This window comes from Rattus norvegicus, chromosome 9, assembly GCF_021556685.1.
Source record: "Rattus norvegicus strain SHRSP/BbbUtx chromosome 9, alternate assembly SHRSP_T2T, whole genome shotgun sequence".
Taxonomy (NCBI): Eukaryota; Metazoa; Chordata; class Mammalia; order Rodentia; family Muridae; genus Rattus; species Rattus norvegicus.
The window spans coordinates 87,184,880-87,210,830 of NC_141542.1; the positions used below are offsets into that span (position 1 = coordinate 87,184,880).

The 25,951-nt window shown below is 36.6% G+C and overlaps 1 protein-coding gene across 3 annotated transcripts in view; it reads left to right on the forward strand.

Moving 5' to 3' along the window:
• The window catches only part of Spag16 (sperm associated antigen 16), a 906,763-nt gene that overhangs the window by 666,407 nt on the left and 214,405 nt on the right, over window positions 1–25,951 (forward strand). For all 3 annotated transcript variants that reach the window (XM_087567315.1, NM_001401616.1, NM_001134728.1), the window contains 1 exon segment: window positions 15,436–15,562. In XM_087567315.1, the coding sequence (XP_087423441.1) occupies window positions 15,436–15,562 (127 nt within the window).

Below are 25,951 nucleotides of genomic sequence, written 5' to 3' on the forward strand. Positions count from 1 at the left end.
ACAAAATGTATAGTACTGTGGAATCAGAATGTTCTAGAAACAATCAGCTAGAGTACTTCGATGAAACGGATCAAAGCATTTTAGCATTTAACTAACTGGTATTTCAGCACACACGAATTCAATAAATCTGAAGTTGGATCATCCACCGTCAGGCAATGTTTTAGGAACTAGGAAGATCAGCACAGGCTCCATTAAAATGTAAATCTATGCAGCAACAGAGTTCTGTTTAGATATAATTGTTTAGAAGAAAACAAGTTCACAGAGTTTCAAAATCTCTCAAGTTGTAATCATCTTGGGAAAGTATGTTCTGTGTATGTATATGTCTTTTGTATAAAGTGAATGAATTACAGAGGTGGATAGCCACAATAAATGTAGAAATGTGTCATGCTGGACTTGGAGACCGATTAAGATATTTTAGTTAAATATTACACTTCCAAGTTTAGTAGGAAAAGGAACAAAAACACTTTTAAAAAAGTCTAAGTTCTTCTGGAGTTCTGATCCTCCCTTCTCTTCAACTTCTAATTTCACTTCCTACTTTCATTCCAAGACCCCTGTGTCCAACTTAAGCAATAGTAAGCATCAACATTAGCCAAAAAGCAAAGAATAAGAACATTACATCTGATTTTCATATATTCCCAGCCCTGTACTTTCTTTCTTAGTGATTTTAAAAAAAGATTAATTTTCTGTATGTGAGTACCGTATCTCTTGTCCTCAGACACACCAGAAAAGGGCATCAGATCCCACTATAGATGGTTGTGAGCCACCACGTGGTTGCTGAGAATTGAGTTCAGGAATTTCGGCCAGTGCTTTTAACCTCTGAGCCATCTCCCCAGTCCCTGCTCTCTGAATGATTTTGAACCCTTTCAGGCTAAGATTGTCTGCCAATTCTCCAGTTGGTAGCCAGACATGTAAATTAGAAACAGTTTCAGTTTTCTTACAATAGAAATATCGCCTAATAGTTCGGAAATTTATTAACTTGATCATTTAGGTGATAAATATTTTTGTATTCATAAAATATTGTTCATTTTTCCCCTGAAATACCAGCAAAATATGTAGAAGCCATGACAGGTTCCAGGCCTACTGTAGGTTGGGCGGGGCAATGCTCAGTGTCTGACTAATTATCTCTTCACGAGATGAACCAGAGCCATCACTAAATGTAGCCAACCCATGCATTGACCTTGATGCTGAGAGTCCGGCTCCTGAAAAGGCAGCACTGTTGGTAGAACCGTATGAACAGCTTTCCTCTGAGATCTCAAATCCGGGGGTTATCAACCTGTGTTTCTCTACCCCTGACCCTTTCACAGGGTCACCTAAGACTATCCATAGTAAAACCCAGATATTTACATTACAATTCATAACAGTAGAAAAATTATAGTTATGGAGTAGCAACGTAGATAATGTTATGGTTGGAGTCATACCACACATGAAAAACTGTGTTAAAGGCTCACAGCATTAGGAAGGTCAAGAACCGCTGATGTGATCCTTTCAGGTGGTCTTTTCTGAGCCGTTATATAGCTTCCTTGTGTGCCTATGCCAAATAATATTCCTTTATGGTTGCTTGATAGTTGTTTATTTGGCTTTGATGTAGTTTTTTTTAATTTACTTTTTACTTATTCACTTTGAATCCCACTCACTGCCCCACTCCTGGTCACCCCCTCCCACAACCCTTTCCCCAACCCCTCCACTTCTCTTCTGAGCATGTTGGGAGCGGGGAAGACTGGATATTCCTCCACCCTGGCACTTCAAGTCTCTGAGAGTCTAGGCACTTCCTCTCCCACTGGAGCCAGACAAGGCGGTTCAGCTAGAAGAACTTATCCCACATACAGGCACCAGAATAAAACGAATAAAGATTCTTTGCTAAATAGATATTTACTCCAGAACTCTCAGCCTCAGCTCCTCAGTTTCGAAGTGCTCTGTGTCCTGCCTCCTTCTTTCTCCCCAGAAGCTATCACAGAGGTGTCACATTGGTCGATCTTAGGACTTACCTAATTACTTTCCTGTCTCTTAAAGATTGTTCTTCCTTGTTTCCTTATGTTGTTTTCCAAATCACCATTTCCATTTTCTATTTTTTAAATGTTAATTTCATGAAAAAAAGGTATACCTGGTCGGTAGTGCTTGGGGACTTGCACAGAAAGTTATTATCCTTTGCTGTCAAAAGATCTAACCATAAAATGGGTGGTTGAAATGACAATAGCATTCTTTATAAAAAGTTATGGGTGATCATTCCTCCTAATAAAGATTAATGGTGAGCAGGCACTCTCAGGAAGATCTAAAATTCCTGACCAGCCTGGTCTACATAGAGAGACTTGGCAAAGCCACAATAAATAAATAAATAAATAAATAAATAAATAAATAAATAAATAAATATAAATAGTCATTTTTTTGAAGCCTGAAAGTTCATTACCCAATATGCAGTAACAGACTCAACAACAAAAGATGCAAAACAAAATATTGCAATGCAGAACTGAAAAATTCCACAAAGCTCTCTCAGTATTGAATACCAAATGTTAGTTTGTACTCTGTATCTCTTTGGCTTATTACGTCATTTGCTAGAAATTTTACTTCCCTAATTGGACAACACAGAATGTTCCTATGTGTGGTGGTTCGAATAAAAATGACCCCTTTAAACTCAGATGATTGAAAGTTTGATCATTCTCTCTGCTCAGTTAATGGAACTGTTCTGGAAAGATTGAGGGGTGTGGCCTTATTGGAGAAGTTGTGACACTGGGAGCTGACTTTGAGATTTCAAAAGCTCATGCTAAGCCCAGTCTTGCTTTCTTTCTCTTCCTGCAAGTTGAGAACCGGGTGTGAGCTTTTAGCTCCAGTGCCATGAAGGCTTGACACCATGTTCTCCATCATGATGATCATGGACTAACCCTCCGCAACTGTAAGCAAACCCTCAATTAAAAGATTTTTCTAAGTTGTCTTGGTCATGGCATCTCCTCAGAGTAGTAGCATTAACAAAGACTCTGTAAATACTTCGTAAAGACTGTGGAAACAATATGCTCTGCAAGAAGGAAATACCGAGGACCACAAGGCTAGGATCTAGTTCATAGTTGTCTGCTGTAATGTGGGTAATGGTCATGCAGAGGACATAAGTTCACCTCAGAGCCAACACATTGATCTTTAGTGCTCCACAAAGAGGTTCAATTTCAAAGGCAAGATGAATTATTTTCTTAAATCGTGCTAGGAGTTTCTATTTCTCCTTGAATGAGGTTAGAGTTTCAAAATAGTCCCAAGAGTAGGACCGTCTTGTGATTTGCACAAGCTGTGTGATTTACACAAGTCCTTTCTCTTCTTTGCTTCCAGCAATCCACTAACTTTGCGGTATACTGTCTGTGTTGGGGGTTGGGCTGCTCTGCCCCGCATCCTGCCAGGGCAATGCCTTCATTTGATTTAACGCCCATACAGTAAAAGTCCTATATATTAAAAACATGGAAGAATTTTAGAGAAATGTGAGCATTCTATGTGGTATTATAATGATATTATAATGATAGCATAACGTTATAGAGGTATAACGTTTGTATAAATCTACAGAATCAGCAGGACTGAATCACAATGACATTATGTTCTTTGATGACTGTAATGTGACAAGGTGGGTTCACCAGTTACAAGCATAACACTCTGCTGGGAGATGGTCATAGTGGGGAGACAATAACTTGTTCAAGAAGCTGGGGAAACATAGTAATTCCCTTACAATTCCCTTGACTGTGAACTAGAAAGTATTCTAAAACTGTAAGTCATTAAATAAATAAATAAATAAATAAATAAATAAATAAATAAATAAATGAAAAGAATCAGTGGCAATGTCTTGTATAATTGTGACAGAGTTTACATAGTCTGGAGATGGAAGTTTGAAAGTTTGCTTTGACTGCCTAGACATAGATATGAGTTATTCATACATTCATCCATTTGTTCCAATATTTTGCTAAGTATGTAAGCCCCAAATTGTACACATGCTCTAGAGCAGTTCTTCCTAAAATAACTTTTTACGAAGATAGAAACATGTTTAATTTGAAACCTCTAATGTGATACTCACCAGCTACAGGAAGAAACATTAATTATGGCTAATTAAAATTAAACTAAAAATTCTGTCCTCGGTTGCCATGGTTACATTTTTTAATTACTCACAATTTTTTTAACAGTGTAGCACAAGGAAGAAAAGACAGATTTGTACACCAAAAAGAAAATTAATTTGCTCTCTAAGTTTTGTGACTATTTTATGAGAGCAAGAAGAGGAATAGAATGGTGCCCAGAGGGTTTTTAAGGCACTGTATTGGAACCAAGCTGTAAACACATTTAATACATACAAAGCCAAGAGATGGGATATAGAATTTAACATTCCAGTTGGTGGAAGAAGCAAGCAGAAATGTGTGTGTGAGCATGTGTGTTTGTGTGAGAAAACTTGTGTATGTGAGCTTGTGTGTATGTAAATGTGTGTGAGTGAGCTTGTGTGTGTATATGTGTAAGTATATGTGTGTGTGTGTATGTGTAAGTGTGTGTGTGTGTGTGTGTGTGTGTTTTACAGGAACAGCGAACAGAGTAACATCTGAGCAAACTGTGTATGATAAGCAGAAAGGAGGCAAACCAATGGGGAGTCAGTTTGAATTGTACAGGAAAATAGTGTTTTGTCATCAGTGCAAGAATGGAGAGAAAGCAGTTTGTCAGCCATGGAACTGTTGGTTTTGGGGACTCATGTTTATGCTGAGGATGACACAATGCTTAGGCAACCCTTTATCAATATCCCTGGCTGTAGTCACCTGCATGCCCCTCATCTCGGTTGGTAGAATCAAAGACGTCTCTAAACATCGTCTAAAGTCTTCTGGAAGAAAACCTAACTGGCAAGTTTTACTGTAAGAATGGTCAGAAAAAAAATCCAAGATTGAAGGAAAGGAACTTGCCTCAGGGTCCTTGTGTGATGTGATAAAGGACCAAAATGAGGGATTCTTCAGAGTAGAATCAGAACTGAAAATGCAGACTTAGATGTATATTTTTTACTGAAACCTTAAGATTGCAATCTAGACTTAGTGAAGACTATCGTAGTTTCCTGTTGATCTTGATCGTCAAAATATAAGCTTTTGAGTCCATTTAATGCATTGTCAGTTAAGCTTTGGTGGTTGATTTCCTTCTTGAGTTCCTGTGTAATGAAGAAATTAAAAGAACAGGAATGTGAACCTGGTTTCTTTCATTGCTTTTCTTCCAGGTGCCTTGATCTCATGCTCCTCTCTGTTCTGGCTCTGCTCTGTGCAAACCTATGTGCAGCACATCTGCCCACAAATGCCAACGCTCCGAATGCAAAGGTCACAGTCTCACTCTTTCAGACGAACTATTTCTTGTCTACAATTTTTAAAAAGTTCTTTCTTGTTAATTAGCATTTAACGTACCATAACATTCGAATTTGGTGGAACAAGGACTTAGGGATGTTAAAGTCACTCCTGAATATCCATCGCTGAAAACAGTGCCAAACAACTGGGATGTTCTATATTTATGTGATGAATGATGGGATAGGGTTTCTACATTTGACAGATTTCAGTCTCTTTGGGACCTAAGACCATCTAAATTACCACAAGGAAAAGAGTGTTCAGTTGTATAGATCCTGAGAAAATGCCACACGACTTAACCCACTAACCTCCCTGAAACTTTTGCTTTCAAAGCTCTCACTCAGATACACTTACTTATGTTCAAAATTCCTAACAGCATTTTCTCATACATACTAAATTAACATTCTTCCATACGTGCTCCAAAAATTCAGATTTTTTTATACATTATTAATCTCATAATGAATTTTTTTCATGGAATTGTTATGGAATAGTATGTAATTTCTGCTTTGTGCTTCAACATTATGACATTTTAAATATACATGATACAATCCACTCAGCTTTTTCCATAATATTTGTCCATGTTCTTAAATTATCTAAAATGTTACCATTTCCAGAAGGCTTCCTTTTTCCAATGAATCTAATCTTGTTGTTTACTCTCTTGGAAGAAACCATTTCGGAACATATATACTTGATTAGGTGTTCAGTGTGTAGACAACTAGGTACCTAAATATAGCATTTAAAGGACATTCTTTCTTGTCCTTTTTTCATTCTATCTAATCATTAACTGTAAGGTGACTGAAGTGTTATCTCTCTTATGTCTCTTTCTCCTGATCCCAAGTCAGGGGACCAAAAAGAGAACATACTTGTTGCCATTGGTATGTTGTCTCTACCTATTTTCAGTATCTCTTCTGCCTTATACACTTAAACCCTAGCTTGCTCAATCTATCCTTTGCTAATGTGAAGTTGCTGGTATTTTGTTAGTTTTATTATCTATTTCAGCATGCCCTCAGTTATGCCCTCAGTTACAGAGCATGCCCTTTAAGTTCTCAAATGGTATTTCAGGAGCTTCACTTCCACAAAGTATCCTAGTCAGTGTAATATGCTTTCCATGTTAAGAGCCTTAGAGTGTGGCCACCTATGTCAGGGTACCATGGAATGAATTCTTGGCCTATGTTTTACTAAAGATATGGCTTAGGCAAGTTGTATGACACACTGTAAGCTTTGATTTTTCTAGGTAATGGAATTTGAGTGTTATCTGTAGAGGTGAAAACCTGGGTGAGATGCAAATCACTTTAAGTTTCTAGAAAACTATGCCATTATGGAGTTGTATGTCACACAGTTTCAAGGTCATTAGTTTTTAGTTTTGTAGCCCCCATACTCCCATGGATCAATATATAATATTCACTAATGTCTAACAATTGATTGAGAAGAACGTATTTTTACCAACATAATATTTTATCGGTTATTTGGGAATTTCACATAATATACATGGAAGAGGAGAAGGAGAGGAAGAAGGAGGTGGAGGAAGAAGAGGAAGAGGAGGAGGAGGAGGAGTAGGAGGAGGAGTAGGAGGAGGAGGAGGAGGAGGAGGAGGAGGAGGAGGAAGAAGAAGAAGAAGAAGAAGAAGAAGAAGAAGAAGAAGAAGAAGAAGAAGAAGAAGAAGAAGAAGAAGAGGAGGAGGAAGAAGAAGCAGCAGAGGAAGAAGAAGCAGCAGAGGAAGAAGAAGAAGAAAGAAAGAAGAAGAAGCAGTCTAAAGTCTAATTTGGGTTGTCCATATATTCACTAGAACATGGTCAAACTTAAAAAATTCTGCAGTCCTTCTCCCCCTCAGCTCCACACCTGCCCTGGCAGAAACCAATGATGGAGAGCTATGCTTCAGCATCCTATCATGAGTTTTAAGCAATCTCTTCAAAGACTTCTTGTCTAGGCTGTGACTTGGGGGTTAGGGTGGTAAGGAGGTAGGGGTTGCCACAGAAGACTTCTGTCTCTCATTCTCAACTGCAGACCCACAGTTGAAAAAATCCACAGTATTTTTCTAAACACAGAAGTTTTACCCACTTCCTTGCAATTCTTGACATTTGCTTCTTTAGTCTTGAGCTCCTTGGGGTTCTCAGATTTTACCTTCTCACTCCATTTTAATTCCATACTTAGTTGCTGTCTCTGTCTTTACCATTGGGTACCAAGGGGATTGTATAATGAGCTATTGTTTAATGCTGCATAGGCCTGTCCTAAGACACATGCTAATGTATCAGTACTAAAAATGTTTGAAATACTAATTTTCCCCCTAATGATCCTAAGCATTTTCTTATGGTTATACCTTAATACTGAGCTGCAGGTCATTACCTCCACACATTGAACGCAGCCGATGTTTCTGTGGCTTAATGTTCCTACCATTTGCTTGATGACCCTGTGCTCCTGTCTGTTTTATGAGCAGAATCTTGGGGAATGAAAATGAGGTCAACCGGCAGGCTTTATATGCAAAGTTTGCATCTCAGTGTTTATTTGAAAATATTTATGATGCTAAATGGTAACACAAAACAGGACTTTAACAATGCAAAAGTGCAAATAAAGTTGCAGTGAATCATTCTAATGCTTAAACACAAGCATTACAGTTTGAGTGTCTTCCATATTCCTTTTAATGTCTTTTTTCTTTCTATACTATAAAAAAATATAAACAATTTTTTGCTACTTCTTTGATTGAATTACTTGCCTATACCTTTCTTGCAATAATAATCTTTATGATGTTCTTATAGTTAAAATATTTGATATATATGACTGATATATGTGTGTGTGTGTGTATATTCTCTCACCACAATTTTTTCTTTTATTTTAATATTATAAATAATAATGTTAGGAAAGTTTACATTACAAATATTTAAGATATTGACCTAAATATATTCTAATGTGGGAATATTTTCAATATTATTAAATATTATAACAGGTTATTCCACATTAGAATAATCTATAAATAAAATGAACTAATGTAGATAAACTCTCTTTTTTCTTTTTTCCTGGATATTTTATTATTTATTTATAAACTCTTGAAGTCTAAATGAACCAAAGATTCACATTACTTCATCCAGGTAATTCTAGAAAAGTGGTATTATGATTTTTATAAATCATTTTTCTCATTTATACAATGAGATTTGCCTGATGATGTAATGCTACAAATAGTACTGAGAAGATTTCGTGGTAATAAAAATCTATTTATTCTAGCTGTTAATCAGTGAACCTACAGCAAATATAAGTCTTCTGCAACATACCCTATTCAAAACTAATACCATCACCAAAATTCTAAATAAGTTGATATCAAAAATATGATGTGTTTTAACTGAAATTTCCAAGCTCCTATGAAATATAGTCAAAGTGAGTTGCCCATTAGCTCACAGACAAAGCTTCATACAGAACCAATGTCAAATGACATTGGGTTTATGCTTAATGCAAAACACAAACACCAACCATGTATCCATTTTAACAGTTTTTGCCATGAACTACCTGAAAATAAGGGCAAAGTTATATGTGCACATGTAGGTTATGCATGTTCTGAAACCTAATCAGAAGGAAAAGAGTTTATCTCTCAATATGGGTTTGGAAAATATAAAAAAGTATTGTCAATGCTATTTGAGCCAGACATACATAAACATTTATTTTATGTCTTAGGAAAAGAATGAATATTAAAGGAATCCATCTACAGTAGTGAATAGAAGACAGTTCCTCTCAAGAGAGGAGATGGCAAACAGGGCCATCAGAGAGACCGTCATCCCAGAAGCCAAGCGTCCTGGATAGACATCTCTGATATTTTACCTAGCTTAATTCAATGACAGCTCTCCTACTTAATTTCCTAGTCACTCTCTGCAATTTTACTTCTCTGTAGTCAACTGTGGTGTGAAATAGTACTATAATGGAAGGAGGAATTATGAGCCTTTGAGGGGTGAAGGAAGAAACATCCACTCTCACACAGTGTTTACTAACGTGTGTGTTCTCATTGTTCTGTTTTACCGCTAATGATATCACTGTCCATGTTCTGTAGAGGAACAAGGCAAAGATAATAAATATATATTACAAAGGGTCTTTATCAGATTGACTTTTCCAACATAGGCTGGGTAGTCCAACAGTGGATGCCCATAGACTGAGAGTACGAGAGCCTATCTAGTGGCTGCACAGCTCACCAGGTGCATTGAGGTCCCAAGTTGGTGCTGAAGACCTGGAAGATCCGTGTAGAGTCCCAGGTCTTTGGTAAGTGTCTGAAAGGCACAGGGCATGGGTTCTGATGTCAGCTCTGAATGCCAGCCCAGACATCATAGTGGGACAGAAGTACGCAGGAGCAAGGAGCAGAGGCAGGGGTGCTACAGGCCGTGTGTGTTTCATGGACTTCTCTCAAGGGACAGCTGTTGTTGGAAAGGCCCTGTTCTGAATAGTTTTATGTTAACTTGATACAAATTAAAGTCACCTGAAAGGAGAGAACCTCAAGATCTCCATAAGATCAGGCTGTATGCAAGCCCATAAGGGATTTTCTTACTTAGTAATCAGTGGAGGAGGGCTCGGTTTACTGTGGGCGGTGCTGTCCCTGAGCTGCTGATGCTGGGTTCTATAAGAAAATAGGCTGAGCAAGCCATGAGGAGCACGCCAGTAAGCAGCACTCCACATTGCCACTACATCAGCTTGTGCCCCCAGGTTCTTGCCCTGTGTGAGTGCTTGCCCTCATGGCTTCTGATGAAGAAAACTGATCTGAAAGTTTGGGCAACATAAACTCTTTCCTCCAAAGTTGCTTTTGTTCGTAGCGTTTCATCACAGCAATAGTAACTCCAACTAAGACAAAGGATGGTATTCACCCATCAGTTAGCTTACTGAAAATGCTTTCTCAGATTACTCAGAGGACTATGTCTTGGTTCCATATCCAATACAGATGAGAATTGAGATTGGCCAGGGCAGTGGTCATTGTTAATCTCTTAGAATGCCTAATTTATAAGTGAAACTTTCTTTATCCCAGGTATGGTCACATAAGAAACATTCATATAGTGAAGTTCACTACTCCCAGGCTTAGGGCATCCATCAGTGGGTCTTAAAATGTATTAGCTACAGATAGGGACATAATTGAGTATTGTTGTGATCTACAAAAAGAGTTCTAAGGGCTGGAGAGATGACTAAGCAGTTGATAGTATTTATTGCTCTTGAGCAAGCTTTGTTTCGGTTCCTAGGCTAATAGGACAGCTCCCAACTGCCTGTACCTCCAGCTTTAGCGATATGCTGCCCTTTTTTTGATCTTTAAGGACACTAAACACCCACATAATGCATCTTACATATATGCTGGCGCGCATGCATGCACGCGCGCGCGCGCGCGCGCGCGCGCACACACACACACACACACACACACACACACACACACACACACTGTTCTTTCTTTTGTCCATCTTTCACTTAATAGCAGGTCTTGTTCCTCTGTTGTTACTGGTTTGATATTTTCCTTTTGGTTATTTTTTTCTTCTTTTGTACTTGTATGACATTATTGTAGCTATTCCATTTTTACCTTATTTTTAGTTGATTTTAAATTTATTTTTGTTTTAAAACACTGAGTTTTCTAAAGAATTGACAATTAGTGTCAAGTCCTTGTAGCATGTTTTTTTTTTTTTCGTGTCTGCCATATTGAAAACGGTCCCTCTTGGAGCTGAGAGATATATTCGTTAGTTATTACTTGCAATGCACACATGAGAATCTGAGTTCTACTCTAGCCTCCAGCAGTCAGGTAAACAGCAAACTCATTGCAAATGACTTTAATCTCAGCACTGGGTAGGCAGAGACAGGCAGATCTCTGGAGCTTCTTGTCCAGCCAGCATAGCCAGAGTTGAGCTATAGATTCATTACAAAACACTGTTTCAAAACACAAAAAGGTGGGCAATTATTGAAGAAGATACCTAGAGACTGCTAACTTGTCTCTACCCCCAACACACTGTTGTACCTCCGACCATAACTCTTCTTTAATGCCCCAATGCTTCTGATTATGTTGTTTCCCCTTGGAACCATTTCTTTTTATCTTCTTTTGACAAACAGTCCAGGTTATCTGACTGTATCTCCTGTGGGGAAATTAGCTTTTGATTTTGATGGGTTTATTACATTGATTAGCTGAGTTTAATTTAGGTGTCCATAAATTTTTATCATGATCTAGTTCTTACTCTTCAGAAAAGTATGTAGACAAGTAAACATCTAATTTCTTTATTTTAAGTGCTTTTAAAATACACATAGGGGCTGGAAAGATGGTTGTTTGCTGGGAACCCGAGTTCAGTTCTTAGCACCCACACTGAGCAGTTGGCCATCACCAGTATGTTCACTGAGTGTGTATGACACCTCCTTCTGGCATCCACAGGTGCTTACAAACCTGTCTAGATACAAACATATCAATGAAAGATAAAACTTTTTTTCAAAACGCATATGGAATTTTTATCAATGGCTTCAACTTTATTAAAAATAGAATAGAAATCCCTCATGAGTAAATTCTAATCATAAAATAGATTGGCCCACTGTTCCAAGCCATACTCTAACTAATAAATAGCTTCATGTTTGCATAGCATTTTGCAATATAGGTTCTTGATTTCAGAGGTTGGAAGGCTGAACCAGGGCCATCGGAAATGGTGACTATTCATTTTCTACTTTGCATTTAAGACACTTTGGTAAATTATACTTTTATTGTTTAACTAATTTGAATCTATCAAGATTTATGATATGTATTTGTTATTTATCATAATTATTATAGGATTGTATGTATATGAATGTGAGCTCATGTGTGCCACAGTGAAGATGTATGCGTGTCTGTGTCTGTGTGTGTGAATGTGCATGTGGAGATCAGAGGACAACTTTGGAGAGTCAATTTTCTTCTACTATGGCTTGTTGGGATCAAATCCAGGTCACAAGGCTTGCATTGCAAGGACTTTCTACCTGCTGGTCCATTTCATCAGATAAATGATCTGACAATAAAATTCTTTATTTGTATAGTCATTGGTTCCTTACTATTTCTAGAAGTTCTTTTACAAACACTGTCAACACTGTTAATTCTATACTTTCTTCATTCTCACTTGTTCCATTACTTAAGAAAAGGTCAAGGGCTAGCATGTAAGAGGAGCTGGGCCAGATCATAGACACAGCCCAAGCAGAACTGAACTTCTTTATGAACTCAGTACTTGACTGCTCATTTCTGGACACTACGTCTTAGTACTGATGATGGGACAGGACCTAACCTAGAATTACATTTTAGAAACCTTGTCAAAGCTCATGAGTCCTCAGTCTTTCACAATCTTAGACAATTTCACCTACTTCCAGAATGTTTAGTTCAGATCTTGCTTAGTTTAGGCTAAGTACCTAACAACTATCACTGTCCTTTGATTGTAAATTTTAGATGGCAGAATTTTTTCCTCAGGTCACCATCTAATCCTTTACCATGTCTCTTAGCCTCAAGATTTCTCAACACACACTCTAGTCTATTCTAGGCTGATGCCCTGTTTTAAAGAGGGATGTAGTTCTGATATCTTTCCAATTTGAGGTGAGAAAAGGCAGTTTCTAGAGGCTAGGATATTCTAAATTCTTGATAACCCTACATTGTTTGTTTCTAACAATAACAAAACCATAAGAACTAAAATTAATATCTGTCCTAAGATTGTTAAGACAGGACTTGAACTAATCTAAAATATTACAATCAATTCCATGGAAATGTTATTTACCTTCTAATTGAAATCTTATGTTATGGGGCTCTATTATGCTACAAATATCATGATAGGCTTTGTATGTACCCTATCTGCTTGGGATAACTAAGTAGTTCTTTTATTAACTAGTATTATACGACTATCAAACCTAAAAATCAAATTCTATCTCTTAATAAGTTGTTATGTTTATTTCCCTATACTACATCCTTTGTTATAGCCCCTAAGTTCTTAAGGCAATGAAAACCATGGTTAAATTATGGTCACCCCTCAAAGGTTCGTAAATATTACTATGCATTCATTTTATTGAATTATGTAAAACATTGCATGGTTTATTGAAAGCATATTATAAATTGTTGAAACAATTTAATATTTTTAAACTACTGAGCATTCATCATTTGACAGTAGCATTTTGGGACATTAAACATAAAAAACATTTTAATATTGACTCTCAACCAATATAAATGAAGAGACTAGTTTTTTAATTTTAAATATATTTCCTTAAGGTTTAATTCTCATTGTGGTAGGGCATATTTTCAAATCTATTTTAATTTCGAGTCTCCAGACAAAGTCCAAGTCAATAAACATGAGTCTGGTAAAAGGTGCACCCACAAAATTCCGCTGAGAACCTATCCGCTATCTTCTCTTGATTGAACAGAGGTCCCATTTGTGATGTGTAAAGATGATTAACAGTCTTTACATTTACAGAGAACTTTTTCTAATTTGTAACATTAATACTCCCTACTAAAGCCTATGAAATAAATGATCTTCCATTTTTCTCCAACAAAACTCACTGATTTCTCACAATTCTTGCACAATGTGTTTACATACTTGAGGGTAGTCCAAATTCTCTCTGCTCCATTTCAGTCATAAAATTGATTAAGCATCTCATTTGTTAGAATGGGAACATGAATACATAACAGTCACAATATCTGCTAGACAGCAAAAACCTCAACTCATTAGTTCTACTTTTCAGAAAAAAATAAAATGAAATATTCAGGTGTAAATGGATGAACTCCAGAGTTCACCTTTACCTGTGTCAATCAAGGGAATGTTAAAAGAACTACCCATCTCACTCATGCATACACTGCACACATAAGAAAAAAAAAAGAATGGGGGCACGGCTTTTATATTACTTTGTTAGTGACAAGAGTTATGGAAATTTAAAACTAATGACATCCCTTGCCCTACTGGTGTGTTTAGGGACATGGGAAAGATTCCCTTGAACTCTCATTTATAGAAGTTGTTCAGTTCTTACAGGAAGGATATCCTACTGACAGTAAATAAGAAAAGAGTCAACATAACCTTGATTGAAATAACAAAATCATTTAGTAATAAAGTTAATACCTTTAACATTTTTAAAACTTAAGAAAGAAGGGAAAGTTTTTGACTTGACAGTTTAAAAAAAATCAAACTAGATTTTTTTAAGGGAAGCTATAAAACCAGTTGAAAAGAGTCTAAGGAGTGACTGACTCACTGCTTGTATGAATGAACAAAGAAACTGAATGCAAAATGATGAGATTGGATATAGATGCAGAGCAGAAGCCCCTCTTGCTTATCACCGATGCCCAGTGACTGATATGATGTATTCCTCAAAAACTGACATTTTTCTGAGAGGCCAGTGTCTACACAGGCAGCGAGACAGCCATGGACCCCCTAATGGATGAGCTCAGGCTAATTGCTACGCTAGTAAAGTCTCTTCCCTTTCTCCAGTACACTCTATTCACCTCCTCTTCTGTTTTTCCTCTGCTGTATCCAAATACCTTACTCTTTGTTCCAATACAACAGTTATTAATTGCCATCAGGTGTTTTATGCTGTATAAAATTGGTTGGTTTTAGTATTTTCTCCAATAGCATAAGCATAATCAAACAGATAGTATATGTTAACCAAATAGCCCAACCGTCTCTGCTGAGAAATTCGTCTAAAGGACCACAGTAAGTGTCATTTACCTGCAGCCAGTTTAATTGAAGCCAGTTAATCTCCTGACCATTGTGTCTATTTATCTTGCTAACTCTCATTTTCACTTCATTTGGGGCATTAAATGGCATTACTAGTTCATTAGAAGCAAATTAAGTGAAATGCACATGTAAAATGATTTCTCATATTTGTAATTCTATGTGTCACATATCTCAAAACACATAATTTGCATAATAAAATGAAATATAAAGGTTTATATATTTTATATTTTTGTGTAGTTTCACATAGCTAAAATCTAAATGCTTTCTTAAAATTTATTTTCATATTTTCACATTAGACTCTATATCTTAAGAACAGAATTCAATGTAACTTTATAATGATTTCTTTTTAGAATTAAAGATATGTATTTTTGTGCCATTAATAAAACTGAAACAAATCTCATAGGTTTTTACTGCAGGTTGTGATATATATATATATATATATATTTCTTTTATTATATGTTTTGAAGGGTCACATACTAGCATCCTGTGATTCCCGTGGAGTTATAAAGCTATGGGACTTCCGGAAGCTCATTCCAATCGTGTCCATTGATGTGGGTCCAAGTCCTGGCAACGAGGTGAATTTTGACCCATCAGGTAGGATCCATTTTGTTTCATTCTTGGCACCAAATGAGCATCTTTTTTATCTGAAATGCCCTTTTCTTTTAAAGTTTATGGTTAAACTTCATATGCAATTTGTAATTTTCTGTTAAGAATATATTAACTGTGATATTTCTAGTTTATCAAAATTATGAGTCTTACTATGAAAAAATTATATTGATCTCATAAAAAGTAATTAATGCAAGGAAATAGAAAGGGGAATATATTAATGTAGATACATCATAAGCTTGCTGACAGCATCATGAGTGTCCTTATAGCCTATGTCCTAGGGTAAGCTACCTGGGCTCCCTGCAGTGCAAGCAATTGAGTGGAAATAGCAAAAAAACTTGAAATATTTTAATGAAATAGGTTAATTATAAAAAAGGTAATAAACTGCTCTGAAATACTCTAGAATTTATGCACATGTTCATCAGTTATTATAGTTAAATGATTTATGCTCTATGAAAGTTTTGTAGCATTTTTCCTGAAATACATAAGAATTATCAAACAGATAAAATATTTTATCCTAATTGATGATGAATAGAGTGTAATCTGATGTCAAGTAAATTGATTCCAATTGTCCACTTAGAAGATTAAAGTACTTCTTCAGCTCCATCTTTAATGGTGGACTCTGTTAAATGAGAAATAGACAGTACATCACCCCCTTGATAGGGATGCATAGTTAAGATTTTGAACTTTTCAGAATTCCTCAGAGTCTTTATTTGTAATCAATTAAAATCTTAATATGACTCAACTTCAGTTGTTAGGGAAGAATAAAGATATAAGAAGAAAACAAAGTGCTTCATTTAAAAAAATCATAGTCCGTATTAGTTCTCTGGTAGAGACGCATAAGTATACCAAGAATAATTATGGGGCCATAACATACTTGCTGTGTGTTTCTTGGAACTGGTTTTGTGTTATTGCCATTCAGCATCTGAAAATGTAAATGGTAAGTTGTTGTCTTGAATTGTATGTTGCATTTTCGTTGCATCTGAACCTATAATTACCACTGGAAACAAAGCATTTTTAGGTATTCAGTATGGTAGCACATGCATGCGATGTTAAGGAGGTAGAGGTATAAATGAAAGTTTCAAAAAGAGAAGAAAGACTTTTAGTAATATTCGTGGCGTTATGACATTTATGGTCTGCCAGAATCTGAAGAGAAGACACAGTGAGGAATCAAAGATTCTAACTATCAGTTGGAATTTTCATTCCATACTGTTATATGAAAGATATTAATATTTCAGTGTAAGGTTCTGACACGTAAATCTGTCACCAGATCTCCACAGGAGTTCTATAAGGTATAACAGGCAGGTCACATCTTTACATCCATTTTGATTGCCTTAAGCAGTCAGTTAACGACTCATGTCTTTGAATGTTGAAATTTGAATGGTAAAACTTGAGGCTGTACTATTCTAGTAACAAGTTAAGGTCCTTTTAAAAAGTATTGCACAATTTTTAAAAGTTCTATATTTTATTGTCGTTATTAGATGTGATGCTGCTGACCTTTTATTGACCTTTGCTTTCCTGTAGGAAAGTTCTTTGTATAGCCAGGGAAACGTGATTTTTAATAAATACCAGCATCTATCTTTTGCTGCATAAGCCAGTATATTAAAGTCTAGCTACAGAAAATCTGACTTTTTTCATAGCTACTAAACTCCTGGTCATACACTAATGTTAAGAAAAGTATAGAAAATTGATGTTAGAATAATGAGAAACATAAAGACAGAGACTGCAAATCAGAGACCCTGTTACTGGGCTACAGCAATACAATTTCAGTTCTGTCTTCCCACCCCTTTTGCCATTTCTTCAAGGAACATATGTAACTAATTAAATTTAATATGCATGAGAAATTACTGTCACAAGGCTTTTCTCATTCAGTAATGAGGAACCTGAGCTTCTCTACAAACATCCGCAATGACCCTTTAAAAAAATGATTAAAATATACCAAAAATTGGGTAAACTACTGGGAGTCCAAGATAAAATCAGAACATGAATAGAAAGTTTTTTTAATAGTACTGGGGATTTTGTTCTTAAAAGCATAAAGAGGAGTGCAGATCTAAAGCAAGCCAACTTGTAATAAAGATAAGTGGCTCGTATATCTTTGCTAATTGCCATTTGTTTGGGATAAAATATTCAGTAAGGAAATGTAGCAGAATTGCATTATGAAAATATCTGTAATACAATGATAAAATCAAGTCTGAATTAATAAAGTCCAAATATGTATCCATCTGAAGATGACAAATTTCTATTTATTCACAGAGCAAGCCAATACAAACTCGTATGGTATGATTCCAAAAGAGCTAGAGAATATTGACCAGGCTAAAAATAAAATGCATTTATTGAGAATGCACATTGAGTTTTTGCTAAGCCATGTCTCCTGGTTAAAATTTGTGACAATATTGCCCAAGATGTTATTCATCACAATTTCACCTCTTTTAGAGACAAAGCTCTGTTTAACTGCCCGAGCTGTACTCTGTACCTGAGAGGAAGTCCTTGTCAATAGACATGCATAACTACCTTGATATTATATAATGGGTGTGAATGTTTAGGTAACACCTTGACTAAGTTTGTTCAAACAAGAAATGTGTTGCTATTACATATTTTAAGTGATCATCATATACTGTGATCAATTTCATTGAAGGGCAACTAGAGAAATGGAAGGTGCTGTCTTTACAAACTATGAGCTATTTTTGTAGATACTGTGATTTCTAGCAACTGAAAATCTAACACAATGTAAGAAATAGTTCGAAGATCATAACACAACTGCAAGTATTGTCTGAATTATTTTCAAATTTCATGAATATGAAGACCTACATAGTTAGAAGTTGTAGGCAAATATTTTCATTTTAGATTTGCAAATGTATGTTCTAAGAATGGCTCTGTATCTGTTCTAAGATTGATACCCTTACTAGTACATCATTTGTAACAGGTAGCTTTGATAAACAAGGGTTATACTCCGGAAGTTTTGGCGCAGAATAAGTACTACAACTCAGACTCTTAGATTTAACAACATTTTTGGCATTATTTAGACAAATTATTTAATCACCTTGAACTAACATTCCTTATGCAAATAAGAGAGCAGATAATTGTTTCAGGTAATAATAGTTCCACAACAAGGAATTCTGCGCTCAGTCCTCTATGTTTCTTAAAGCTGGAGCAGATCTCGGAGATTATTCTTTTCACTTTAGGAATAAGAAAAGTCAGTCAGTCTGCTTGTGGATGGATAAGACATCCACAAATGGGTGCCTGACAGTCAATGGATAAAAGAAACAAGGTTAAACCCTTGGTGTTATAGTGAGAGTTTGTTGAAATCATTAACTAAGACTTCACTGTGTTTTATGAAATGTACATTATACATTTAAACATCTGAGCATGTATAAGTCACTGTGGATGACTTTGCTTTTCCACTGCTGAGTCAGCCACACTCACACACTGGGAAGAAGAACTGTGTGCGGCATAGCATTATTTACATAATGTTTCATTTACAAGTGCACCGCCTGTGACAAATACAGATTATCTGTGTTTATAGATGTATCCATATATTAGTATAAACTTATAACACTGTATTTGTGAGAGGATAAATGTTCCTTTCTCATTAAGCAAAGAGCCTCCCGGGAATGTAAAACAACGAGTTTTTGTGAATATTCACTATTTAAATAATATCTTTCACTTGGTCATATTTAAAATGTCATATTTTTTTCATTCAGACATTATTGCTTGTTTCTGAAAATGTTAAATGCAGTTGCATGGCGAAGGTAATAAAAGTGAACACAGAGGATATATACGTTCCCCTCTCCTCACCTCTCACTTCACTGTGCTTATACACTTCAGCAATACTTCCCGTTCCTTTGTGAAAGGCAATTCCAGCACATTGTGAAGTAGCCACAGCTCTGGAAAATGCAGGGGCAGAAATGTGATTCAGACGCAGGCTCTCCTGTAGAAAACCTGAAGGTATCGGTCCATTCAAATGGGCAAAGTTTCCCAGCTTTTAAAGTCCTAAATGTTCCCAACAAGCAGAACCATGCCAAAAACCCTGAAAGGATGGGAACAAACAAACAAACAAACAAAACCAACCTTTTTCTTGAATAAGATGAAAACACATTGCCCTCACCCTAATTTTTTCCAAGCGAAATATCCCCAAAAATCTTTGGCTCAAATTGATCAGTGTTGGTTAATAAAAGCTGCAGTGCATCATTTTGTATTAAAAAGTCATTTCCAGCCAGCAGTAGTGGTGGTGGTGCAGGCCTTTAATCCAGTACTTGGAGTGGAGATGAGGTGGATCTCTGAGTTTGAGGCCAGTCTGGTCTAGAAAGTGAGTTCCAGAACAGTCAGGAGTACACAGAGAAACCCTGTCTGATCAAAACAAACAAACACACAAACAAACAAAGTCAGTTTTTGATTAAGTCCCCCTGGTAGAGCCCACAGGAAGAAAAAATCCTCTAGTACGGAGGTTGGTTTTTGTTTGTTTTAATGGCTGACTTAGCCCAGCCTACTGCCCAGATTCAACTACTACATTTTACCTCAGGGAAGAACTGACTGACAGACCATACTTAGAAGTTTCTGGGAGACTAAAGGTAGGGAGCCAGGGAGAACTTGGAAGTCAGAGTAGCCTCAGTTTGCAGGACAGAGTAGGCAGGGTGGGGAAAGCGTAGAAAGAGACTCCTGGAGATTGTCAGAGGCTACTCCATCACCTCCACTCGCTAGCTGAGTAAGGATTCACAAATGTGAGAAGAAAGTCAAGGGAAAGATGTCTAAAGGCATAGAGGAGAAGATTCCAGAAGCTCAAAAACTCATGTTGGGATAGTTTATGTTCTTCTAGCCAAAGAGGAAAATCCTGCAACCCGAAGGCCAAAGGGGAGAGCACTAATTGAAAGGCCACACCAACTGGGCAGCACAGCCTCTTTTACGAGCAGGTAGAACATGCAAATTCAAAAATCATCCCTATTGTGCTCTCACTGGGAAAAAAGAAAGCACTAAGAAGGGGAGAATTACCTCCATCATGAGGCAGACCACACCTCTGGAATGAGACTCGCTCTACTGTCTTTACTGTCATAGAAGGGGTTCATGTCCTACTTAAATCTCGCTGCGAATTAATAGTGTTGTTCTTGTCCCATTTTACAGACAAGGAAACTGAGAAATCAAAAATTTATTAATCTCATTGTGCGTCACTGTTCAAATGTAGAGTCAGCACTCAATGAGGGGCAATCTATATCCTGAGAAATAAGTTATATATTATCTGGCTCTTTCTACAGCACAATGTGGTTCCATATTGGTCTGTGATATAAGTTTGGAAACTCCTTTGCTCCAAATACTGAAACTCCTCCAGTACCAATCACATGATGATGTTCAATCACATGACGATGTTTTACCCGAAGCTGAGAAACCACATCTGGTTATTAGCATTAATTACCAACTACTCGTCCCTGAAATTTAGAAAACTATCAAAATACAATCTCCGCTGTCATCTGCCAGATTTCTTACGTCTTCTGGGCAACCTGAGCACCTGTTCTTCCCTGCAGGCGGCTGGACCTCCAACCCTGCACCAAGTACCACTGCTTATCTATGCAGTGAGCTATCTATACATCTCAACAAACTTCTACATGTTCACATGGCCAGTCCTCTGACTTTACTTAGAGTTTTATATTTTCACCATCAATTACATTTCTAGTCACTTACCTGGCAAAGGGCACATGACACTTGAGAAATTATATAAAGCTATTTTTTGTCATAGTGTCAGCTCAGTGGCTCTTCTTTCTGTCAATTGTGATAAAGTATAGTCTAATTTTTGTGTGCCTCACACAACTCATAACATACAACAGTCATTTAGTAAATGTTATCAATAGAAAGGCTATATAGAGATAGCTGGATGATGGTGGGACTTAGAACCTAGAGTCTCATACCTGCGAGGCAAGCATTCTGCCATAGAACTTTACCTTCAGCCCTCTTTCATGCAAGCCGTGGGTTACTTGGACATAAATAGGAAAAATTTAAGTAAGAAAGGAAGGAAGGAAATAAGCCAACTTCCTTTATGCCTCAAGCTTAGAAAGATGGAACTGATCCTATAAAACAAAAATGTTAGGACACAGGGCCATCAATATAGAAGATAAAATATAAGAAATAGGTGACCAGAGGACTCCTCGGCTCAATTATTTTATGGATCTCTTGTTTAATTTTGTTTCTATTGGTTCTGCTGAACATAAAATATACAATTTGTTCTTAAGTGAATACAGATCACTCTGATTCTGGTCTAAGGAATGAGAAGACCTTTAGGAAATCAGAGTATAGCCCTTTGGGTATCAAGGCAGAATGGGCACCTGCACGGATATGTGCAGGCCTTCGGGTACACAGGCAGAGCAGATACCTGTAGGGATGTATGCAGCTCTTTGATATAGGTAGGGCTGTGAAGGGAGGAGTATGGCATGCATAGGACAGGGCTTACTTGTTCAGCCATCACAGACCTATTGATTGGGTTTTATTTCTCCCACTTAGAAGACTTTTGAGCGCTTTAATTACTAATTTGTAATAATAAATTTACATGCTCCCATACTCCTGTGAAAACTGTTTCATTACTGTAAATTGTGAATTATATTAAGAAGAATTTGAGATTCATAGGGATAGGCTTCATGCATTTTCTGTAATAATAGCCAATTTTTCTCTTTGATTTTTGTCTTATTATGCTCCATGATAAGCGTAATTTGCTAAGAGAAAACACAAGAAGTAACCTGATGGTACTAATGGGAATTTCTTGAAAATTTCAATTAAAGATATATCAACTAAAGATCCATTAATTCAGGGAGAATGAATATCAATGTAGAGAGCATTTTAACCATGAGCTTGGATGGACAGGTATAGCATCTTTTCTGATTGGTAGGTGACTATGATATTCATGGATTAGTTAGGTAAGACTAACTTCAAATAGTATGTCATCCAAACTGAAACTAAAACTCATTTGAAATTCATAATTTATGATGGATTTTATACCCGGAAATTGCCTGAATTCTACAAGTTACTATAGAATCTACACCTGGAACTGAGTCTTGTTTACCTAAATTATGACTGGAAGGGTGTGTAGTTTGTCCGGTGATAAGACCACTGCACAAGCTTATGGAAGCTCCTTTTGGAATGGTCTACATATGTAGAATTAATTTCAAAAGTGGATACTATTTCCCTATCCCTTGTTTGCTCCTAAATAAGTGAGACAGAAACTATTAGGCTTACTTAATTTGCTTTATAGCATAGTAGCTAGGCAGTCATTGATCAATTCTAAATCCTCTAAGATAATCTGGCTACCTCCCAGCCAATTAACCACCTAAATATAAGCAAATTTTTCTTCATGGCTTAGGAAAGATAAAGAATTTTAAAAAAAATGAGCCTTACTCACCCCAGATTAGATGTGAGGTCAGGTACCATGCTTTAGATCACACCACAGTTTGCTGTGCAGGATTAATTACACTCCCAATCTTTTTTGCAGTGGGTAGGGGTTAATGGAGAGATTCACAAGTGACCAAACTGTTGACAATAAGTGACTACTGAGTGTTGGGTCCTAAATGAGAATATCTATACCACCTCCATGAAGGGTCAGAGAATGTCTTGGAGAAGGATAGGAGATGATATAAGAGCTAGAGAATGGGGATGGGTGCTTTGAAACTGTCTTCTGGATGTAACAGGGCACTGCAGTCACTGACTCACTGCCTCTGTGATAGCTGACACCAGGTTAAAGCTGTGAATATTTCATCATGTATAGGGAGGGACCCATGAAGCCCTACCCCTTCTTAAGAGACTGGGCTGTTATTGGTTGCTGGGAAGGGAAATATCATTTATATCAGTGATGTAACCACCAATAAATTGCCTAAAATCCATAAAATAAGTCCCTTCCATATTCGTGAAGCAATTTTAAATTTAGTATATTACATATACAAACAAAATAAGGCTTGCTGACAAGGAAACAAGTTTCAATAAGAGATGGAACAGAATAAGAAAATGGGGACTAAAATGACCCAAGTTTTTGCTCCAAATCTCAATGGCAGCCATATTCCATGGAAAACTGTCCTGTTAATCTCGCATATATAGCTAGGGATTCTGGCAAAAGATTCATACATTCTAACATGTTAGTAGTTCCAGTTAATGACTGTGTCAAAGTCTCCTTATAGGACTATGTGAGTTAGGAATGCAAACCATTCTGTTTAAATCAGAGCAGAAATAACTAGTCAATATTACCAATTGCAACATTGTACAGCCACAGTCCACTATTGCAGCTTCCCTCACATGGATCCCAAAAGGTCACACTGCTTATGTAGTATTTTAAAACAAATGAAGTTGTGATTACATCTTAGTTCTTGTATGAAGAATTACAGTGAAGCATAGTTATGACAGAATATGCAAAGACAATTCAAGAGCACTTGAGTTGCTTTGTTGAATACATAAACCAGTGGTTCAGAAGTTCCTTCTAAGGCTTGTGGATGTAATTCCATACAAACAATGGGAATGGAGCATATGCTGTAAGCTTGATGGGCCCTACGTTAGCATCATTAGATTCAGTGAAGATTTTCCTGTGGTATTGTATAGAAATATTCTCAAATGCACTTTTATAAACAAGTGAACAAAATGCTGACATTAAATTATTTTTCCACCACATTTTAGCAAAAGTTTCATAAAAGCTTTGCATGTAAGAATCAAGTGTGAAGAGAGGGTTGTATATTTATTGACACCATTTAGAAGTAATAATTAACTATGCTGGAATGCTTGCTGATGTAATGTGGACCTCATGTGTAGGCCAGCCTAGGTAGCTTTGAAATATGGCAAATTAATACAAATGTGCTTGTGTAAAGCAGTATGTCTCACTGACACTTTGAATTTTTCCAAAGAATGCAGTTTGGAAACCTAAAAGGAATGAATTGTTTTAATCTAAGAATATACACAAGTTATTAGATTAAATGGTAAGAGTTAAAATTCAATGTGCACATACTACGTGGTCCAGAGCCAGGACCTGAAGAATTTGCCTTCTTTTTAATAGTCTGTTATACAAAATTGAATAGATAATCATCTGCCAAGATGCTGCTTTTTAATAGGATCATCCTTTATGGGAAGTTGCAGTTCAACAGATGTGCAAATCAAACCAGAACACACAGTACCCTCACTCTTCACGGACATGGAACATTTGGCACTTGTGATAACCTGCCGTTCTATTTATCTGAAATTGAATTTCAAACAATATTCAAATATGATTTACTCAATCTGATTGAGCTCAAAGGTGTCTCTTCTCACTTGTAATTTAAGAGTGTAAGTTAAAATTGCTCAAAATCATCATGTGTCATCCTCTCTACTTCATGCTGATAGAAAAAAGGAAAAGGAAGAAAATGGCATATTTTTAAAATTAACAATAAATATTTTTAAAATAAAGTTGATCAGTGTTCTTCATTTTCACACTCATATTTTTATTACTATAATGATGGAATATACATCAACTTAATCAAGAATTATTGATCATAACCTTGTTGTATGTCTGTCACGAGACTAAATCTGGGATCTAGTGATGAAAAAATCATTTAGATTCTATGTTAAAAGAAATTACATGCGCATCTGTGGTTTCATGGAGCAGCAGAGGGAGTTGTAAATTTTAACCTAAACACTTCCACTCGTGCTGCACTGTATGTGACACTTCATTACTGTTTGTAAGGAAGGGCATCTTGTGTCTGTGTGGGGAGAAGAAGAGTGTGATACCCAGAAGACTGGCTGGAAGCATCCATCTCTTGTTAAGAGATGATTTTCATGGATTTCCTTCACGGTGCTCATCAGTCTCTTTTATCATCCTTTCCCAGTGTTTGCATGATGCTCCATTTGTTCCATAGTCACACAACCTTAGGGACCTCTTAAATTCATCCAAATTTAACTGTAACCATGGATACCATGTTTCTCCCATTTCTACTCTTTTTCTTCTCACACTTTCTTTTTTGTTAAAAATTTTAGCGCGCGCACGCGCGCACACACACACACACACACACACACACACACACCAACAATCTTACTTTTGACAGAGTTTAAACTAATATCATCAAGCTTTATTATTTCAACCATTCTGTGCACCATCTTTACTTTTTTATTCTTCATAGTTTTAAATATATATGGCTTCAAACATCCCTCTAACATTCATGAAAATTCCTGCTTTAATTATATAATATATTCTTATATTTTCCACATTAATATACTTCTATCATTTTTATCATCCCTCTCTCCTAGCAAATACCCCCTTCGTTCATCTTCCCATTTGCTTACCTAGTGCATTGCTGACACACTATTTCCTAGGTTTCCTTTAAACCTCAGAGTGATCTGTGTTAAACACTCTCATCCCATTCTCTCTCATTGGACAGTTGCAGTTCTCTCTAT